This window comes from Venturia canescens, chromosome 3, assembly GCF_019457755.1.
Source record: "Venturia canescens isolate UGA chromosome 3, ASM1945775v1, whole genome shotgun sequence".
NCBI classification, from domain to species: Eukaryota; Metazoa; Arthropoda; class Insecta; order Hymenoptera; family Ichneumonidae; genus Venturia; species Venturia canescens.
In genome coordinates, this window is record NC_057423.1 from 2,226,888 (window position 1) to 2,250,037 (window position 23,150).

The window sequence follows — 23,150 nt, forward strand, 5'->3', positions numbered from 1 at the left end:
GCTCTGCACACCCGGCCGGCCGGGAGTTCCTCCCTTCCACGGCTCCCCCCCACCGCCCGCCCCGCCGAGCCTTCCGCTCGGCTTTTCCCCTTCCTACTTCCTACAGGCTCGCTGCCAGTCGCGCATTCAACAATTCTTACCCCTTCACTCCGCGCCGAACCGCAGCGCTGTACAGTTCGGCGCGCATGCTCTCTCCTTTTCTGGAGATTCTCGGCTCTCCAGCACGTGGAGACAGCATTTACTTGCCTCTCTCTCTTCATTTCCTTTCAAGCCTTTTATCGACCTGTGGATTCATATCGACGCTACTTTCCGGACGGGAACACGCGTGTGTCTCGCCTCCGCGCTGTTTTTATCATCCTTTTCTCCGTTTTCTTTTTTCTCTCGTCTGCTCATCTTTTTCCATCGAAACAGTTGAGAAAAGAGGGGGAAGATTGGCCCGACGGCGGGAAGGGGACGAGGACGCGCGGACGATTGATACGAAAGCCCGGCGGCGAGGGAGGATCGATCGGACGCGAATCCTTGCCTGTGACGAATAACGTTACTGAATTGCTGCTCGCTTCCACAGCGGCGATCCTGTTTCGTCAAATTTCTACGAACGCTCCGCGAAGACTCTCGGAAGCGACGCTTTTCACGGATGCCTCGAAAACGGACTCGAGTCTCAAGCTTCTCGTCGCGGGACCGCTTCGCGACTCCTTCGAGATCGTTGAGGGCACACTGCGTGCTCGGGAGGAATATTTTTCACTGAAATTCTTCGGAATTTCGATAGGCCCGAATGCCGCGATCGCTTTCGCTGAACTTTCCGAATAGAAGGTTTCTCCCCGAGCCTTTCTTACTCTGTTCCCTCAATCCTGTGACCTCCAAGTTCTCCCGCATGTGTAAAGCTCTCCGCTCGGTGTGCAAGCCCTGTGACGTCGACGACGACGTCACTACGCGCGTTCGCCGGGTCACCTTGCCAACCTCTCGCGTCTCCCTCCCTCTCGCGGCGCGGCCGGCCTTCGTCTTTCCGCCGCGAGATGGAAGCTCCCGTCATCGGGGAAGTGCAAGGTCGTTGTGAATATCTTTTTTCCACTGCAATTTCGCTCCCTCCTTAATTAAATGCTAATTAACGCCGGTCTCACCTTCGCGTATCGCGGAAATTTCATTTCTCTTCGTTCCCCGGCTTTCAGTCGGCTTTTTTTCTTACTCGCTTATCCGATCGATCGATCGCCGAATAAAATCGGTATCAGCCGACCCAGAATCCCGCACGCTCGCTATTAAAATCCAGCGTTTCATCGCACTTCTCGCTAATTGGGGAAATCGAGGGGAAACACCTCTCACTTCCTGTGACCTTTGTTCTCGCACACTCTCCGCGACTTTTTAAGGCCAACGGGCTCTCGCGGACCCGGATAACTTGCAATGATTTAATAAATAACGAAAAGAACGAAACTCAAGACTTTTTGTAGCCGATAAATAATCATTAGAAAGAATGATGAATCAACGAACAACGGAACGTCCAGCACGAATAATTTTAACGTTTGTTAACAGGCGCCAAAATGAGGAGAGAACGCACCGAGCCAGATGACCTGTTTTGTGAGGAGAAGATGCTCATAATCGATGGTGAGTGTTCCTCGTTGCTTTTCATTTTTTTTTCTTTTTATCTTCGGTGCAGCGTCACCGGAGTCTCGCGTCCTTCAGCCAGGCTCTGTCCTCCTTCCGCGCTTTTTCCGTTTTACGCTCCGCATTCGGAGTTACAGCTTTCTTTACGATTCCTAAGATTCACGATCTTTTTTTCCATACGAGTGAAAAAAATGTCGTAAAATAAAGGAACACGGAGGGATATGAGAAAAATGGCATAAAAAGCGTTTCCACGGGAAAGGAAATGGCGGCATTTGCATCCTTATAAAATCCTTCGGCGTTTGAATCTTCAACGAAAGCTCGAAGTTCGCACGCTTCTTCTCGACCCTTTCTCCGCCGCGCTTTGACGACGATCCTTAAAAGAAAACTCTTACGCGGCCTCCCACTTGTCACATTCTCCTCATTTATTTTTTAACGAATCATTGAAAAAAGGTTTTTATCGAGGTATAAAGCAGCTGCGGAGATATTGCGACTCATGAAATCGCAGCACAATTAACTTCGACGCATTTGAACTTTGAACTGACGAAACCCCATTTTTTCGTCATCAATAAAAAATCTAACCAAAATTTATTCGCTGTACTCAATCCCTCGAAACTCGAAAGCACCACGAGAGCGGGAGTCGTCGCCGTGACTTTCGACGTAACGTCCCGACACGGGATATCAACACGGACTCGAGCACGCACACACAAATTTCCCGTGCACACGTGACTCCCGTCTCGAGCCTCTTTCCTGCGCCCCCCCCCCCTCCCTCCCCACCGACTTTGCTCTCTCGCTCGAGTTCTCGATCGAAGATAAGACTAGCAAAACTTTGCTGCTTCGTATAATTGAACGTTTCTTTATTTTCTTTTCATTTCTCTCTTTATTCTCTTTTTTTTTCTTTTCATCGGCTGCTTCGCCTCGCTCGTTATCATCACGAATTCGCAGTCTCGTTCGCGATACGTACGAGAGCTCGAAATCGAGCGTCCACACTCGAGCTCCTTTGTGTTTATGTATTTATAAATATTACATGTGTAATAGGATTTAAAAAAAAGCGTCTAGCTCTCGGCCTGCGTCTTTCTTCTTCGCACCCCGCGACGGAGAGAGGGCGACTGCCGAGCGAGGGAGAAAGCGCGCGGGGCGAGGCAGCGAGCGAAAGAAAGACGGAGCGTCCGCTGCGCGAGGCGAAGCGGTGCGCGGCAGGGCGGCGGGAGGGAGAGGGAGAAAAGAACGAAAAGGAGGAGAAACAGAGCCGGCGACTCGCGCGTCATAACCTCAGGTTGGAGAAGGCGGCACTTAAGTTTAGACTTCAGTCGGCAATCGTGACTCGCGTAGCACCGAGTTTCATTCATTTACTTAACACCGATATACAGATTTAAATTATTGATATTTGTGTACATTTGTGATCGCATCGGGCGCCAAAACGTGCATGACAAAGGGAACGAGTCGGAAACACTTTCGTCCTCCTCTCGATGGAATCTCACAGGCAGTGGCGACGTCGAAGCACCTGCGAGTGCCTCGACTACGCGCTAATTAAACGTCGATGCTGAGAGAAAAAACGTCGGACTTTCACGTCCCGATTCACTCTCGTGCGCGCTTGTTACCGTTTTTCTTAAACTCGATCTCAAATAACGAGACTTGGGGGATCCTCGGAAATGGAAAAACTCGGGCTGACGAAGATATTTTAACGAGAGTCTCGCTCGAGCAGTGCTTTCTCACGATCATTTTAACGAAGACTCGTCGAAAATTCTCGTCTCCCTAGTGATAAAGTTCTGCTTCGTAGTACACTCGCTTGCAACGGCTTCTCATTGGCGAATCTTCGCAGTGCCTCGTCCGTCGAAGCTCCGATCGATGATCTCGGACTTGCCGATTCAATAAGCCCGCGATCAAATTTTCCTCTCTTCTCAACTCCCATTGCCAAAGCTGTTGGCAAAGTTGGCTCCTACCGAAGTCTGTGAGAGCCTCAAAGGTCGACGGTCCCGAGCGATAAGAATTTTATTCCAAAAGGAGGAATAAAAGTGTATGGAAACACGGAGAAAAATCGAAGCACCGATACTCCGAGACGCACTGCCGGTTTTGAACATTCGTCGTGTGTGCTCCCCCACGGCCCGCCCTCCCACTCTTTGTCGCGGGAAACGGACGAATTATTCGTTCGCCGATCGCTTCCGATTGAATAACGGAAGAAAAAGTACCTGAAGTCCGCGAATAATTATTGCGAGTTGGTCCCGAATTTCCAAAAGCACCGAAAATTCGACGACAAATAGCGAGGAAAGACGAAGAGCTTTTTCGAATTATAAAATAAACGGAAAGATCCTCGGCGAGCAGTCCTCGAATGAACGGCGCGCGTACGTCAACGACATAACAACGAGAAAGTTGCAACTTCCGCGTGCTGAGGAAAGTGCCAAGTTTCTTCGAGCCAAGGAAAAAAGCGAGCTCGCACGATCATCGCGATCGATCGAGCCGGAATAAAATTCAGCAAAGACCGACGCGCCAGCAGAGAGTGTGAAAACTTTCCGAGCCTCCGACACGATGAGTTTGAAAGCCCAAAGAATTTTCGTCCACTCGGCTATTATTTGGAAGGGAAAATAAACGATGAAAAAAAAGGTGGTCGAGCAGAAGGAAGGAGAATAACGGAAGCAAGCTATGAAAAATGGGAGTGCTGTTGATGTCGGAGATCGGAAGACCTTTGATGAGCGATAAGAATAAAAATCAGCACGATCAAATATTCCACATGAATGTGAGCGTCGCGAAGACGGCGTTGCCGCCCCGCGCGACCGCCATAATAGCGAACGGCAACGGGCTAAACAACGAGGCCGATCGGCCCAGCATCGTAACTCACTTGGGCCGCGTCCACGCCGGGAAACATTCGAGTTTATCTCATTTTCAAAGCATCGATACCACCTCCATGATCGGAATAATCGATGACGTCAAACTGCTTCCGCCGCCGATTTCAACCTCGGTAGGATCGACTCAGCCTCCACCAAAGAAAAAATGGATCCGTCATTACCTCCTCGGTGAGCCATTTCTTTCCTCCGAAGCTTTCTCGCCCTCCCACTCGATTTTTCCTCCCGAGGGATTCCGAATGAAATTATACTCGCGCGGATTCTTCCCTTCGCTGAAAGACCAACGACAAATAAACGAGACAAATATTCCCGACTTCTTACGCGCTCGATAACTAAATCTTAACTACGCGAAATCTCATCGAACTCGGACGAAGCCTGTCATTCGGAGCTGTCAGAAAATCATAAAAGTCGCTGGAGAATCGGTGTCAACTATTTAATTTTTCTTTCCTTCGTTAATTCGCCTCGAACGGGGCCGCGATGAAATTAATTTTTGTAGACGAGACGACCCAAAGGACGAGGGTCAACTCGCCTGTCCGCCGACGTAATCTCTCGATAATAATGTCCTGCGAAAAGGAAACGCGTCGCCTCCGACAATCGTTGACCTTTTCTTGCCCCCCGCCCTGAGCTCGTACTTTGCGTTTTTTCCTCTTGCCCGACGGTAAACAAGTTTCGTAAGTGGGAGGTTCAACGAAAAGACTCGAAAGGACGCGCCGATCAAATTAAGGGCGTTCGTCATCAACAAATTCGCGCATTTTAATCAAATATTTTTATCAAATGAAAATTCAAACGGCTCATCAAAAACATTGATTTTTTTTAAATTAAGTTTTTTCAGCACACGCTCAAATGCTGAAGAAAATATTTATTTTTAACAATCAAATATCAAAAACGAAAATCAAAGTTTTTCACAACCAAATGACTAAATTTTTTTATTATTTTAAACGAACCATTAAAAATTTGTCTCCACTCAGAATCAAAAGCTTGAAAAATATTTAAACAGCTAAAAATATTGATTTTTTTAAAATACTTGAATGCTCAAGAAAATTCGAATTCTTAATAACTAAATATCGAAAACTCAAAAAAATGTTTAACGAATAATCAAAATTATTGGTTTCTAACAACGAGATAAAAAAATTTTTTAAAAATTACACGATTTTCGTAATATCTATGAATCAAAGTGACATTTATTTTTAGAAATTTAATCCCATACTTTGACTCCTTCCACCAATAAAATTCAAGCTCATCTGCTAAAATTTTCGGTCTTCCTGACTGAATTCGTGCGTCCGAGGTAAGTGCTAATTGCCAATTTGGCGTGTCCGAGTACACCTGAATCGACGCAAGCTTAAGGAAACCTAGAGAGAGAGAGAGTGAGCGAGCGCCCATTTGCGTGTTAACCAATCTGCACACACGCCTAATTACGCTACGTCAGTTTCACTGCAAACTCATGTGTTTGACTGTGCACACACTCAAGTCGTTGGATAAATGCTCTCCGGACACTCGCAGCACGAGTCTCGGTATAACTCTTCGACGTTTCGTGCTGTTTGAGTTTCAGCACGTTTGCTAAATTCGCCATTATTTAAATACATCACTCGGCCAATTTGGACCGAGCTGAGCTCTCTCGCGCTTTCCTTCTCGGTCTCGGCGACGTTCTCTAGCCTCCGTGGGACGAACTGACCACGCCTAACGTTCGCGACGAACGTAACGAACTTTGTAACGTCCAATTACAAGTTGTGAGAAGTAAAAGGTTCGAGTTCTTAACGTCTGCCTCGAGGCTGTTGTCTCTTGCATTTTTTCCTTTTCACCACGTCCGGTCGCACGAGCGTCGACCTTGAGGGGCGCTTTGACCTTCCCCCGAATCTACGAAACGAATTTTCTTCGAAACGATCTTCCCTCGAAAGCGGCCTTTCGAAAAATGCTGGAATAAAAGTTCGCGGAGAATCCGGCTTCCTCGCTCGTTTGACTCCTCAATTTCTCGTGCCTCAACGCCCTTCCCGCATCCCCAACGAAATCGACAACGCCCCCAACCGATTTTTCGATTTAACTTTCCTCCAATTTCGATTCCACTCAACCCCTCGATACTCGACTAATTTTATCGCATCCTCCAAGACTTTTGTCTCATTTTTATCGCTGCACATCGACGTGTAAATTAGCGCGAGCTTTACACGTGTCCGTGGATCGGGTAGCACCCGATTCCCGTGCGTCCGTGATCGCGAGAGCCACGCTCGTTTCTCCCTTCAATCCCGATCTAATTTTAACGCTGTTCCGCCTGGCGAGCGACCAATCTCTAATTCCGATGGTGTCCACGCGAGATTTCTCTATTCGCGAATGCGCGCGAGCGAGCGAGCGAGCGAGCATCTTTGCGAAACGCGAATTTAAGAGTCGCACGCTCAATTTTTGCCACGCTTCTCGTTCCTCCGTACGAAGGATCAAGGACGAGGATGAAACTTCGTACTCGATCCTCAGACTCGCGAATATTCGCTTTTATTAAAAATGATTTTTCCGTCGACGACCAAACTCGGTGGAGCCTTCGTTCCTTCGGCCCATTCCCAGCCTTCCAAGTCCCCCCATTTTCACTTCCAACAATGCCGATAATTACGACCCCTGAGTAAAAGGAAACCGTTAAGTGGAAAATCGATAAACCCCCTGAAAATATTTCCCCTAGACCCTGCCCGGTCGATCCGAAATTTCGAATTCGTCAGGCCAAATAATTGACACGCTCAATTCTTCATGAAAATTACTAAATAATTATAATAATGATGAAAATAATTCGAGGATAAGCAACGAGCGAGTATTAACAGAGCTAAATAACTGAAAAATTGAACTGCCTCCATAGTTTCATTAAGGAGGGTGGATCCCGACGTTACAATGTTGCCATGCTAAACCATGTTAAAAATATTAAGAATTTCAAAATTATATTAAGGGTGAATGATACAAAAGTCGGAATAATTAGAAATTGATCAAATTTGGTGATAATGTTCTTCAACATCAAGTGCGAAAACACAAATTTTTTCAAAATTTTCTTCTGTTTAGTTATAGAGTAATTACGCATTAAAGCAGATTTCTTATGCCCGGAATATATATATATGGAAACGCTATGCTTATGCACGTGAACTTTAGTGATCAATTACTCGATAACTGTACAGAAGAAAAATCTTAAAAAATTTGTATTATCAAATTTGGCACTAAAGAATATGTTCACCAAATTTTATAAAATTCTGATCATTTTGAATTTTTTTATGTTTTTAGCATGGTTTAGCATGGCAACATTGTATCGCCTGTGCAATATATCCTTAATTTCATCAAATTTGGTGAACATTTTTTTAGATTTTTGTACCACACAGCTCTCGAGTAATTGAGCACTAAAGTTCACGTGTATAAGCATAGAGTTAACATATATACAGTTATACATCTCGTGCATAAGAACTTCGATTTAAGGAGGGTGGCTAGCGACGATACAATTTTGCCATGTTAAACCATGTTGAATACATTAAAAATTTCAAAATTATAAGAATTTCATAAAATTTGGCGAACATATTCTTTAGTGCCAAATTTGACAGTACAAATTTTTTAAGATTTTTCTTCTGTACAGTTATCGAGTAATTGATCACTAAAATTCACGTGTATAAGCGTAGCGTTTAAGAAATCTGCTTTAATGCGTAATTACTCGATAACTAAGCAGAAGAGAATATTGAAAAAAATTGTGTCTTCGCACTCGATGTTGAAGAACATTATCACCAAATTCGATAATCTTGTTATCATTTTGACGAATGTAGCCACCCTCCTTAACGCTCAATTATTCGATAACTATGTGGTCAAAAAATTTAACCCTTAAAGTGCACACTGGGTCGTTTTGACCCATACGTTTTTCTTTCGCCGTTTGTACCACGAAATACATGCTCCACTTTAATTTTAGCATTAAATTTTTGTTTTTTTTTTTTTTTTTTCGATAAAAACCAATAGCAGCCATAAAATATGGATAATTAACAACAAAAAAGGTCTCTACAAAAAAAAATGCATATTTACGGAGATATAACGATGCGAAAACGCCATGGGTCACATTGACCCAGTATGCACGGATAAGCTGACGGCAGAGGTGCGCACTTTAAGGGTTAAAAAAAAATTGTACTTGTATACTCGATGCCAAAGAATCTTATCAACAAATTTTATAAAATTCTGATTATTTTGATTTCGTGATCAACCCTCCTTAATAAATGGATCGATTAACGCGGAGAACCGAGATTATTCGTTAGTTAAAACGACTGAATATACCGTTAGGAATTTCGAATAGCGTAAACTTATTTTTCTCCGAAGCTCCAAGAGATTCAGCATTCTGAATCGTTGCCCCAATCTCGGGATCGATTATACATTTATTTATTTTTATCCAGCATCGAAAAGAAGCAGACAGGCGCGCGTAGGTCTGGAACATATTAATAATGATAATAATAAAATCAATATATTTATGAGGCTGGCGAGCGAGTTGGCTCATTTGCGCCGTCATCATTCCGTTGTTTTCGATGTCTCTTTTTTGACATTTGCTTTCGCGGAGATCGCTCGTCCGTACAAGAGGGTAGAAACAAAGAAGACACGGAAAGTTTGTGACTCGATTATCATTTTTGGAAGGAATGAGATTGAAAAAACGAACGAGACCGAATACCACACATGCGGATTAATGGAACGTCCGGTAGCGTTACGTTTCGCTCGAAAGGACCTCTCTCGACTGTCAGTCGCGAGAGAGAGAGAGAGAGGGAGAGGCGAGGAATATTCTTAGATGACAGTCCTACGAGGCGAGCACTTAGCCATCTTGTAAATTTGCATGACGGTAGAAGGCACCACGCCGCTAGTCCCCTCCGGTCGTTTTCTTCGTTGTTTTTTTTCTCGAGATCGATTTTTTAATTGTTTTATTTTGGGTCTCGCGTGTATTACGTCGATTCGATTTCTTGCCGGTTCGATAGCTCGTACGAGAAATTTGAATCTGCGAATAACCGAATTTTTAGTCTCCTCGTCGTCGTGCGTGGATTCCTATTTTTTGTCTTCTTCTTTTTCCAAGTCGCTCTCGCCCCGAGGGAAGGACTCTCCTGTAATTTTAGAATTTATTTTTTTCTCGTTCCCACTCCGACGCGCTTCGACATTTATTTCGAGCTATTTTGAGGCTCTCGGACGCCGGTTACAACATCAGAAAAAAGAGGGAAAAAGATATGCGAATTTTCGGGCCGCTGTTGTCAAATTCACGGTATTTCTGCAGCTTGCTTTGTTCGATTTTTCTATTCGAATAAATATCGTTTTTTCATCATTTTCCGAGCATTTCCGCCCGACCGTCCCCGCAATTCTGGGGCTTTTCTGCACGAGTTTTCAACTCGAGCCCTTCCTCAAAATGGCGCCGAAAAAGTTGCTCGCGTCAAATGTCGTAGCGCGCGCCGCGAGGCTCGTTTTTTATCCTCATTTTGTCGGAGGACAAAATTGACGATGTGGTCGCGAATTTTAGGTCAGGGTTCCGCTCTCGCAGCTCCAACTTTTCGTTCGCAAATTCTCGCTCGTTTCCTTTCCCTCCGCCTCGTCTCGCGTCAAATGCCCACAAAAACGTTTTTTCCTCTCCTCCTTCTTTTTGTTCTTCGCCTCTTTGTTCTCGCACTCCTCGCAGTCTCGAACGTATATCGTCTTACGCAATATTTTCCGTCTTCCTCTCCCCCCCCCCCCCCCCCCCCCGTCCTCCCGCCGCGTCACTTCGCCCGTCCATTTTCTTCGAATCCGTTAACCACCGAATTCTTTTTATCGCAACTTCATCGCCGTTTATTATTCGTTGCTTTCGCTTCAATTCTTTTTCGTTTTTATTCCTTCATTGTTCTCTTTTTTTCAACCGAAAAACACAAACTTTCTTCGCAACGAAATATTTCTCAAGCCTGCCTTCGCGGAGACGAAACTCGCTCGAACGATCGTAAAATTTCCATACATTACTAAAACATGTAGTAAATATCCGACTCCCTGACCAATCCACTCTTTTTTCTCCTATCGTATTCGCCCATTTCGTCGCCTAATAGACGAACTGCCCCACGACAACATTCTTTTTTTAAATCTCTCTCCTCCCCCCCCCCCCCCCCCGCCACTCGCCTTTTTCGCTCTCTTTCAGAGCGATTTCCAAGAAACATTCTCCCGAATTTCGGCTTCATTCCTCGCGCCAGTCTTCGGCCTTGAAGACACTCGTCTCTCTAACTGTAATCTCCCGCTTTTTTTCCTTCCTCCATTTTTCGACTCCTTCTTTTTTAGATTCTTTCCGTTGGCACCTGACGGTTAAAGGGCGAAGCGGAGATACGAGCCGCGCGCACACACGGACTTGCACGAACGCGCGGCGTGCAAGCTTTTTCTCCTTTCGTCTTGGCGTCTGAGCCTTGGTGTGTACGCGTTCGTTGGAAAAATCGAGGCTCACACCACAGCTAGCCAAGAGACACGGCGCATTCTTTTCAAATCTGTGATTAACCTATAAATCACACATTTATATATGATTTTCGTCGTTTTACGTAACTCGATGCGATGCTTTAATGAGAGCTCATGGAACTTTTATTCAGTAGAAAGTTTTTTAGTATTTATCTGGTTCGACTCGCTTGTCCAATCAACCGTACTGCTGAACTCGACTGAGATTTTATTTGTTAGAGACTCCTGGGATTTTTTTCTGGCACGCTGTTTTCAGGATACAATTTACAGTTTCATTATTCAATGGGAAAAAATTCACGAAGGAGAGGTTCGAAGCGGTTCCTCTTTATTCGAGGCTTGACACTGACACTCGTCACTTCGAGTAATCACTGAACTGCATCGAAAAATTATAATTGATTGGTAATAAAAATACACTTGTTCGAAAATCATTCATACGAATTTTCGAACATTTAAGAATTAGGTACACGAAAAATCTGAGCTCGAAAGCCTCAAACTTCTGTTTGAGGCCGAGTTTTCATGAGTCCTTGATTCAACTCCTCACTTTGATTAATAATCATTCAAATGTTGAATAAAAAATATGAGATTTTTGTCTCTAGTGGTGAGGCTCGTCAACTTGGAGCCCGCCTCTAATTTTAGCTCGCTCAGTCCCTTCCACTGCGTCGTATTTGTTGCATTTAATTATCTTTTCCTCCACCTCAACTCCGTTGTACCTTTTTTTCCAAATATTTCTTCCGTCGTTATTTATCAGGAAGATTTTCCGTCTTCCTCTCCCCTCGCTGGAGCTCCTCCGCGCGCCACTTTGCGAGCGTCAGCAACGCCATCCCACGCCACTCCCGCGCACCGCGCAGTACCCATCGCGCCCGCAGTCACGTGGCCGTCTGCCTCGCTCCCCTCCATTTCTTTTCTCTTCCTTTACTTCCTCAGTCGCCGCTGACCACTCGCGCTCTGCTTTCTTTCCCCCGCACCAGCCACGTGTTGCCCTCTCGCCAAAGGTTATATCCCCCGTTCCGAATCGCCCATCGATCCAATCCTCGCCAATTTCGTTCTCCCGAACTCCTACGCCGAGCGAATCCTCCTTTCCGTACATTATTTTTCTCAATTTATCCGAAAATGTCGCTCCTTTGTCGACCCCCCCCCCCCCCCCCTCCCCCGGCCTCCGCGCTTTCGTTCCTTTCTTTTCCACGCTTTCGTGTCTCCACCTCCAAATTATCGAATCGATACGCGATTTTGTACTGTGAAAAAACGAGAAATCTTTTTATACGACACAACAACGTGGTTCTACTTTTACTTCACTGTGTCACCGACCTCTGGGCTCTCCGTAATCGCTCACGAGCCAGAATACAAGCGGTTCTCAACGCCAAGGATCTGCCCTCGATACAGTCGAAGCGAAACCGAGTCTTCGTGTGCACTTTCGTGATTTGAAATATCCCAACCGTTCGTGCGAGAGAGATGGCTGCGAATTTTGAAAGTGATGTTTTTTCACATCGCTCGCCCGATCGAAATTGCAAAAATGTCAGCCCATTTTTGCCATTGCCCTGCTAGTCCAGTCGAGATAAACGTTGAAATAGAAAAAATTAGGGGCAGCGATTTTTTTTTAAACGTCGGGGCGGGGGGTTGGAAGTCCAAATATCGATTTTCGGCGCAATCCCGCCTGTGCATTCGCCGCCATCTTGATTTGAAGTTCAATTTTTTCGTTTTTCTGAAATAACTCGTTAATTTTCAACTTTAGAGCAAAAATGGTGGTATCCAAAGTTGTTGGAAATTTAATTTCCCACAAGTTTGGTCATTATCATTTTTACGATAGGATTAATATTTGTAGAGTTATACTATCAATACTAATACTATACTATCAAGAGACTCGGCAGAGTCTCGGGACAAATACATTGACAGCCCTGTCGTCTGCTGGCCCGAGGCTCGCCGAGTATATTTTACATCTATCAATATAACTATCAATCAATACTATACAATATCAAAAAAAACAATTTTTTTTATGTATACTCAATTCAGGGGTTTTCCAATATACGTTACATTATATAAACATATATATATATAAAAACCCGAAAATATTGATCGTGGAGTAAAAAAAGTGCGAGAACCAAAGTTGAAGGAAATGAAATTCCACCCATTACGATTTTTTTGATAATCTTTATAGTATAACTCTGAAAATATTGATCCTAGCGTAAAAATGATAATGACCAAACTCGTGGGAAATTAAATTTCCAACAACTTTGGATACCACCATTTTTGCTCTAAAGTTAAAAATTAACGAGTTATTTCAGAAAAACGAAAAAATTGAACTTCGAATCAAGATGGCGGCGAATGCACAGGCAGGATTGCGCCGAAAATCGATATTTAGACTCCCCCCCCCGACGTTTAAAAAATAAAATCGCTGCCCCCAATTTTTTCTATTTAAGCCTGTTTTTATGTCTATCTCGACTGGACTATGCGTGAGCTCTTTGTTCGGTTAGACCGAAAAAAAAAAATTCCGTGAACTCTCATTTTGCAGGGCACCATCGATTTTAACGGTTCTAAAAACGGCAATTTCGCCGACTTCGGAAACTCATTCAAGATTCAAGTTGAACGAATTCTGTTAGAATTTTCGGATCGATTTATAATTAGACCCTCGCGATAGTCATTCACGGGGAAGGAGTCATTCACTGGATTCGCCATATCGCTGTATCTCGTGATCTAAATTCTCCCTGGGCAGATTAAAGGCTTCCGCCATTTAGTCGTTCGTTTTGCAAATTCCTCAGGAGCCATCTTGCCATTCGTCTTTCTCCCTTTTCACCTTCCATTCGGGTTTTCGTGGCCGTCTCACTTCCCATTGAATTCTCTCCTCGGTCCGGTCTCTCTCGTCGCCCTTTTTGTTTTCCGTTCCGTCTAAAATTTCCCTCGGAAACAAGAGGAATACGAGGGAGGAAAAAAGGACGGAAATCCGCGAGGGGAAAGAGACGAAGAGCGGGGGCCGCTGAGACCGGAATAGATTTGGGAAGATTGGTGCGTTCGCTCAAGAAATGCGCGACCAAGAGATTGCCAAGACTTGGTACATGAATGAGTTCCATCGGAACCGGCGCGTGCTCGTACGCGTGCTTCCCTCCCTAATTTATGGCTCACTGTGCAACCAAGGAACTCTCTTCCGCTCTCTTCTCCTCGGCACAGCGCTTCCCCTCTCCCGCTCTCCTCCTCGAAAATCACTGAATTGCTTTCGGGCCCGAAACTTGGAAAAGTGCGGACATTCTCGGGGCTTTGAGCCTCGGAAGGCTCCGATGACTCTGTCCGGTGTGACTCGAGTCAGCGCAGGTACAAAGGAAAGCGGATTTCTCCGCTCTTTATTGAATTTTGTTACCTGGATTTGGAGCCAACGACGCTCAGAAATGCCAGCGCCTTCGAATGTGAGGAAACGAGACGAAAAACGTTGGACGAAATTATTTATTGAAATTTTTTCCTCATTTCAGCACTGTCAGTAACGATTGATGCATTTTTTTTCCAGAGGAAGATCCTCTCGAAGTGACCCGCATGAACGGGAACCATTCGATCGGATCACGCGCCAGTCCCGTCATCATGAACTCCCGGGGAACACCCCCGGTCTCCGGTACTATCGGCCTCACCGTTCATCCCCACGTTCATCACGTGAACTCGCATCACCAACAGCAACAAAATCAAGTCCAGCAACAAGCTCAGCCACAAATTATTCACCAACATCACCACCACCAGCAGCAACATCTCAACAATCACAACAGCACAGCGCACAATCAGTACATCGAGAATCACAACTCTAATCACAGTCAGACCGGAGCCGGACAACTCGTCGTTGATCTTGATTCGAGCCACGACAATAAAAAACATCGGAATGGGTAAAAAATGTTTATTACATTTTTTCATTCTTTTCATTTTTCATTCTTGAAGGATTTGGAGGTGATGTTGAGCACAGAACGGAGAGAAAAATAACATTTTCATCTGATTTACATGGAGGCGAATCGATTTTTGCATTTTACACACTCCGAACGGTATCTTGTTGCACAACGTTTCTTTGAGGTAGATCATGTCCGAAGGATCGTATTTTATGGGTGTCTGAATTGGATCGATTTTTTACTTCCTAGTTAAAAATATCATCACTTGATCAATGTCAGAGTTATTAAGGATATTTGGTACAGGCGATACAATTTTGCCATGCTAAACCATGCTAAAAACAAAAGATTTCAAAATGTTCAAAATTTTATAAAATTTGGTGAACATATTGTTTAGTGCGAAATTTGACAATACAATTTTTTAAAGATTTTTCTTCTGTACAGTTATCGAGTTATTGGTCACTAAAGTTCACGTGTATAAGCATAGCGTTTCCACATATATAATCCGGGCATAAGAAATCTGCTTTAATGCGTAATTACTCGATAAATAAGCAGAAGAAAATATTGAAAAAAAAATTGTGTTTTCGCACTCAATGTTGAAGAACATTATCACCAAATTTGATCAATTTCTAATTATTTAGACTTTTGTACCAAACATCCTTAATTCGAAATTGTAAATAGATTTTTTCAACTCATCTTTTGGCGAATGAAATTACAAGCCTTTAATTAAGCGGGGTTGCATCATTGACTGAATCCCAAGTTTTATTCGTCCCTGACGAAAATACCATAGTTTTTTATGTAAAAAATTGCATTGGAGAGCGCAAAGGGAAAACACAACGGAAAATGGATCGAGAAAAAAGTATTAATGGAAAGACAGAAGGCTATGACAGGAATGGGCCAAACCAGAAAGAAACAAATTTCCGAAATAAGCAAATGCGAGTTTACGAATGCTCATTTTATCAATTTCGTTCATTTTTTAACGTAATTTGTCTTTATTACCAGTAAGACAATCGTCTCGATTTTTTTCCCAAACCTTCATTGTTATTGTGTATTTTTTCATAAACTTCGTAAGAAGCGTTCATTCGTTGTATGAAAAGATAAACGATTTTTTACGAGTCCCTCTGTAAAAACTCTGTGTAAATTTCAAGACTTTCGGAAGAAAATCGTTTCGTGCATGAGCTACCTTAATTTATTCGTCATATAGATATTTGAAAAGAAAATTTCGAGTTTCGTCTTAGAGATAAAACAAATGGTGACTTGTATTTTTCTAACGTGATTCAGACCACCTTGCGTTATACGTTCGGGTACGAGGGAGGTTCACAACAAACTCGAGAAAAATCGTCGTGCTCATCTCAAAGAATGCTTCGAATTGTTGAAGAAACAACTTCCTGCCCAGGACGAGAAAAAATCGTCGAATCTCTCGATTCTTCATGCTGCTATCAAACACATTCAGGTAATTTGTATTTTTTTTTTATATATGAAAAATAAAAATACAGAATTCGTTTAATAACAGACCGGTAATTGTGCTTTATTATTTATCGGTTCTTCGCTTCGACGAAACTCGCTCCCGTTGATAAATAACACGTGCTTTTTATCAGCACCCACGTTTGTTTTTTATTGCTCTTTCTCTCTCCTTTTCTTTCCTCAATTGTATTTTATCGAAGGTCACGAGACGACGGAATAAACGAGTCAGACGAGATGTGTAATCGCACATTTTGAACTCGAGGACGTAACGCGTGGCGTCACGTTCACTCAAGTTTGCCCGACAATCACCTTCGTTTAATTTCTTCATTGAAAAACAAAAAAATGTTTCTTTTTTTCTCTCTTCTTTTTTCCGTTATTTTTCCTCTTCGCATTCGGCGTTTTTTTTATCGAGTCTCTCCCGGTTCTCGCACCTTCGATCTTCTCGTTAAATTGACTATTGAAAAAATCGTTTTCCAATGAGCCACCGTGCCGATCGATTTTTCACTCTTTTCTTTCATATTCGTGTGCTCGAATTATTGAAAAGTTTGAAGCTGTAGAAAAAATTGAAAAATTGCTCTCCAAAATGTAAATAATCGACTCAAGTTTCTTTCCAACGAGAATCGTCTGGCTCGCATTTAATTTAGCTTGTTTACAACATTTTTTCAGCCTGGCTGATTGCCTCTTGGGAAGGAGAAAGAAAAACTTTTGAAAAAAAAATTTGTAAAGTTTTTGTTTCTTCGAAATACTTGAATATCGAACCGTCGATTTTTTCCCCGTCTGCAATGCCGAGACTCGAGTAAAAATAACCTCCGAAATGATCGTAAACCCGTCGCGAGCCTCGTACTCCAATTTTTGCGCATGGTACGCAACGAAAAATACATATAAAAATGTAATGAAAATAAAATGATTGAGATCTTGACGAAATTCGAATATTTCGACGAAATTCATCGCCGAATATAAGCGATAATATTTCATCGAAAATTCACTATTTTTCGTCGATGAAAAAACGAATGATAAAATTACAGTTACTCTCGAATCGGGGGTAAGGAACATGTGCTAAAAAATATCTCGTCGCGTGATACTTGGGAGAAAGCGTTATCTATTTTGATAATTTATTCTTATCAGGCTCTCCGAGCTGATGCTTCGGAAACATCGAAGTTATCGAGCATCTCGTCACAATGTTATTACTGCACAATTAATTGACGCTTGCTTCTCATATTTTCCAGAATAATACGAAGCCGACGTTTGAAATTCGAGAGCAAACACTGCCAGAAATATAAATTAGCCACGAAGCCGGTTTCACCATTGAAATTCGTTTGATCGTCGTGTGCTGCCAGGCACTTAACATCGCTTTTGCGCATTAACCGAAGGATGATTCTTCGCGCGCTCGAGAGGAAAACTTGACCTTCCTCAACATCGAGACACTCGACAAGAGACTATGACGGCTTCGGGCCCGCGTGTATATTCTCTTTGCCTACGTCGCGATGCATCACGTAACTCCTTCGTGTCCACGTAATCGACTTCGTATGAGTTGATTCTCTTTCTCTCGCTCTCGATTTGAAAGAAATGAAAAAGGCGTGGCTCTTCGTCGCCTCGATTTTTTCTCGTCTTCGTACCTCTCCCGAATTAGCTTTTTTCCTCCAGTTATCCTTCATTTCTCAAAAATTCTTTATCAACGTAGATCGAAAAAAATACTTCGAAGATCGGTCAACATTCTTTCGAATCCGTTGCTTCTCGTTTTTCGAAAGAGTGCTGAAAAAATTAGTGAAACTCTCGTTTCCTCAAATGTTCATCCGGCTGACGATCTCGAAATTTGAGACATCCGCTTCTCAACGCTCCCACCAGTTTGTCCGACCGAAATATCTATTCTCATTCTGCCCGAGAATAACGCTATAGTTTATCTTCGAATATTGAGTTCGTTATATTTTCATTTAAATCGGAAGCTGCTCTGCCCATCCCGATCTTTTCAACTCTCACAATCTTTCCCGAGAAATCGTTTATTTTTTCATGCTCAAACAAACTCCGACAAAAAACGTTGAGAAAAAAAGCATCTCCAAACGTTTGAAAAATGTTTTTCATCGGTATTATTGTACCGAATCGAACGAGCCGACGATGCAGTCGGCTGTGCATCGTCCGATCCAACGTTTCTAAACGCTCTCAGCGACAAATTCATTTTCGTATCAATGATGAATAACTTAATGCTTCGAATGCTACGGAGCAACGATTAATCTCGATCAGCTCAAACGTTCTGCAAAAAATCGTTATGAAAATGAGGAGAGAAATACACAATTTCTCGATGTTTGTGAGATCTGAAAAAATATAGATCGCACAGTTTTTATCGTCAGGTGCTTTTGAGTGATGAATTGAACGAGGCGGTATGAGAAACGACTGGGGTCACGAACCAGGTGGAGTGGTGCGTGAAATCGTTGTTTATACAATTTCATCATGTGGCAAGGTGGTGGAATAGCAGTACGAAGAAACGCGTCTGTGGATAAAAAGATACGACGCGCAAAAAGCCTTTTTTTTTCCTCCTGTCGGGATCGCCCGAACTCCCAATTTCTACGCATATGTACATTAATTTAACCATATTTATGTCTATATCTGTACATTACATTTGGATCCGGGCACGCGAGAGTTACCGGCATGTCCCCGCGAAGGTCGTTTACCCCTCCACGTCGCTCGCACGACACCTCACGATATTTTCATCCCCTCCATCGGGCGAACCTTTTTCCCCCGACTCGACCATTTCTCTCCCCGATTTCTCCCCCCTCTCGAAGCCACTCGCCCCACTCCGTTATTTTTCGCTCATACGTCAGTTATCGCGCAGCCACCGCGTGTGTAACTCGCACATGGACTCGGCCGATGTGTTTGTACGCCTCCCTATGTTAATTTTCGGCCACGTGATCGAGAGCGGCCATCGATACTCGGCCTCGTGGCACGTACAAACACGCTGCACTTCTTCTATTTTTATTTCCACCTACTTAACCACCTTCTATGTATGTGTTTTTTAATATTTCTCTCGTCATTTATAGGCTGCCTCTGTCAAATCCAATCGGACAGTCAATTTTTCTTGCAATTTTTTTAAAACTCAAATTCACTTTGTTTTTGCATTCATTGGCAATTCATTACTCAATTACAGAAAAAAATCACATGAGAGCATTCGATTAGGGATTTTTCAATTCAGACTTTCTGCAAGAATATTGTGCAGTCGAAAAAACGCTGAAATCCAGTCCGAGAAAAAAGATTGTAGCTGTCAAAATTTCATTTCTTTATAAAAAAAACTTTGTAAGAGTACAAAAAAAGTACAAAAGTATTTTTAGAGTTGAAATAATATGGCGGAATTTGCAAATTCACGGATCGCTGCTCTTCCCTCGAGAAAAATCCAGCGCCGAGATTTATCATCGCGCCAATATTTATTTCGAGTTTGCCGCGAAGCGTTACGACGCCCCCGATAAATCGACTACCGAGCTTACTAAGTTAACTCTCGTGCAAGTCGCGGCTCTATGCTTCATTTTACTGCGGTGTCCGCTTCCAACGCAGCTGTTACGAAGCTTATCTCTTTTCCTCTGGATCACGCGATCACGAATGTGTTCTTTTTTCGCTGCTTCTCGTTTTGAATCTTTAGCTTTTGGAACAGATCCATTTTGTCGGACGGAATTAACAATTTCACTGATTTCGTCTCATTATTTTCACTCGCCATACTTCTTTCTCGTACGAGAATTTTCTTCGTGACTGTCAGTTTTTACTCAGCGAAATAAAAGCGGAGAAATATTCATACTGTAATTCGTGTCTTCGATCGACATCGTTCTCGTATTTCGAGCCGCCATTTTTCTTCATCATCGTTTTCTTCTGTCGGTTGCGTAAATCGATTGCGATGGACAACCGCACGCGGTGATTATCCAGCCCCAGAGTCCTCCGGCTCGAAGCACCACCGCGCGTTAACAAATGAGTTACGCAGGTGCGTCTGACCTCGCGGTTTTTCTCGAACGAGCGTGGGTGAAAACAGGCTCGATACGCGAAGATTGTTGAGAATTTAAAGGGCTTATGATGCTGTACGATTCTCCACTCTCGGGCTCTCCTCGAGGCTCTTATTATCGTCACAAATTGAAATATATTTTTGTGTTCACTCGTGTATATCCAATGTCTATATCAATGGCTCCCTCTTAACGTATACGAAATACGGATACGCGAAGAAATCGTAGCGAGGTATCGAATTGCGAGAAACGAGGCAGTCCAAAAATGCCAATGGCGCGTTAAACACCACGTGCTTTATTTCCCGAGAGAAATGCCCGAGATCACGACCGGGAGGCGATCCCAACACATGAATTTAACGATCTCGGATTTAAGCCAAATGTCTTTAGCGATAATCCTACCTCAATTCTATTTTATGTTCCTCTTCTTTGCCGAATATTTAACCTCTCTCGAATAACACTTTCAGTTTACGGTGCTTTTTTTCTTACACATTTTAATCCTCGACGTTCGGCTGTTCTTAATCCACATATCTCGAGTCGCCAGAGAGTTTTTACAGGAGCGATAGTGTTTTTCAGCTGTTTTTATGATTAATCATTAATTAAATGACTACAGTAGTTCAGAGAATACTGCAAGTTGACGTATTTTTTTTCCTTCGAACGCTGTAGCTAAACGTATTGAAAATAATTGCATTTTTGTGCATCTTTTCGCACACGTTTGCGATGTTTGTTTGTTTTTTATATTCAAATATTTTTCAATGGTTTCTCTGTTTATCTCGAGCCTTTTTTTCTCTTTCTTTTCGATAAGAAACTCAAATTTTTGTTTCTATCTTCAAACTTTTTTATTGAAAGAAATTTATCAATGACTCGATTGAATTTTCGTGAAGTTTTATGTGTAAGACCAAGAGAAATTTAACAATCTTTACATTCTTCTGAATTTCTCAGTTTTTTTATTTTTCCGTCAAATTTAGTAATGTCTTTGTAAATATTCCACTCTAAAGTATCCGATGTGTTACCCATAAGATTGGAAACATTCGTACCAATGTATTGTCACCACGTGTCGTAGGTGCGTTCATAATAGTAACGACTTGTGCCAACATGCTCGTGTATCTCCTCCCTCCTCTCAATTACGTCGACAGCTTCCCATTCTCCTCGTTTCTTCGTCATCGTTTCTCATCCTTGCCAATTTGTGTAGTTTTGGGCTAAAATATTGAGTCATTATAATAATAGAAAAAATGATCGCGAAATTTCTAGTCAGAAGAAAATCAACTGAACGTGGCCAGAAATCGATCTTGGATATTTCGAGCTCCGCATATTATTTGAAGTGAAAATATGAAAACAATGAATTTTGAACTTTGGCAGATCTCTTCGTGATTTTCCTTCACTCATAAAATATTTCCTTTGCTACTTAGCCAAGGAAATATTTCGTCAGAATGGAAGATTTGTGGAAGGGCAAAATAACGAGAAAACCATGTCTTATTTCCGAATGTGCATGACTCTTGTTTATCCCCAGGTCATCTTTGCTGTTGTAATATCCTCAAAAAGTTATTTGTCATACTTTTGGTAATTTTTCTCAAATTCGTTGCGATGCTTTCGTGGAAAAATATTTTTATCGTTCCCATTGATTTGTGTCGTCGTCGACGAGGAAAGACAAAAAATTCATTGTCCTTCCCCAATGAAAATGGAAAATGGATGAGAACTGCAGATGTTTGTGCAGTTTTTCAAAAATGCTTTGTTGAAAATCTTGCATTACTCGAAACAAACATTAGAAACATCTATTACTCATACAGAAACTAAAAAAGCACGTATTCACAAATATTTTTACGTACTGTTTCAGACATTGAGAAGAAAAGAACGAGACTCGGAGCACGAGATGGAAAGGCTTGCTAGAGAAAAAATCGCCGCTCAACAGAGGATAGTCGCGCTGAAGAAAGAATTATCTGCAACGTGGGATCACATTGATTTCAGTACTTTGCTGCAGGAACCAAATTCGGCTGTAGACCCGTCAGCCTCGAAGAATGGTAGAGAAATCTCATTGCTTTTCGTTTTAATCGAAAACCAGGTTATCCTGTCTACCATCAATACGAACTTGTACTTTTGATAACTCTTTCATTGCTCATTCGCAAGAAAAACCTTGTGGTTTTTTCCACCGAAGATATTTCTCGATTCGGAATTCATTAGAGAATTCATAGATTACGAGATCAATCAGTCTTTCTACAACGCGAGAGTAGCAATTTATTTCTAACTGCGATAAATCACGTTTATTTTTTCTTCTCTCGTCGGGCATGCCTGTGTCGGAAATTAATTTAAACTCGAGCACGTACAAACTCGATATTTATTGCCGAAGAATCTGTTTGAATAATTCTTAATTGAAAGTGCATATTTTTCATAAATTACAGCTTTTTTTGTTTTGAATTTTTTTTTTACAATCGATGAAGTCGTTTAAAAATTATCACTAAAAGATTTTTCAATGTCTTATTTAGAGTCAGGGATGAATATTTGTTATCCAATTAAATCTCCTATTTTTCAATAAAACATATAATTTCCAAAGATTAATCGAAACCAATTCTATCAAAATCCACGTAACGTTTGAGAATATACGAACTAATTCGTTTGTTGTTGAACAAAGTTTCAGAAAGTATGGACGTGGACGTGACTGGGCTGGCACGTGGCGGTACGAGGTACAGTAGCACGAGTAGCCTGAGTAGCGCCGCGACAGCGAGTTCACCGCAAAATCTTCAGACAGCAAACACGACCTCGAATATTCACAATCAAGTGGCAACCGCGGCGGTTGTGTGCCAAACCCAGGGCCTCAATCTCGCTCAAAGCTCGAGGGAAAGTCCACCCGCGAGCTCGAGTCCCGGAGCATCAACTCCTAGCATTCCTACACCCGCTCAAGTTAGTATTGAAAAATGATGAGCTGTGATCAGAGGCCAACGGCATGTTGAGCGAAAATAGCCCATTTTTTAAATCCAATATTCCAAATAATAAGAAAAAGCAATGCAATGATTCAA

At 42.6% G+C, this 23,150-nt stretch overlaps 1 protein-coding gene across 7 annotated transcripts in view; it reads left to right on the forward strand.

The window, feature by feature from the left end:
- LOC122407854 (max-binding protein MNT-like) overlaps positions 1-23,150 on the forward strand; it is a 47,322-nt gene that overhangs the window by 16,427 nt on the left and 7,745 nt on the right. For 4 of the 7 annotated variants that reach the window (XM_043414317.1, XM_043414314.1, XM_043414316.1 and 1 more), the window contains exons 3-7: positions 1,525-1,596; positions 14,347-14,710; positions 15,986-16,157; positions 21,974-22,157; positions 22,766-23,034. In XM_043414317.1, the coding sequence (XP_043270252.1) occupies positions 1,525-1,596; positions 14,347-14,710; positions 15,986-16,157; positions 21,974-22,157; positions 22,766-23,034 (1,061 nt within the window). Of the gene's footprint in view, positions 1-1,524; positions 1,597-2,903; positions 4,605-14,346; positions 14,711-15,985; positions 16,158-21,973; positions 22,158-22,765; positions 23,035-23,150 lie in introns of those variants that run through there. The other 3 variants (XR_006260299.1, XM_043414312.1, XM_043414313.1) reach the window with 1 other exon arrangement.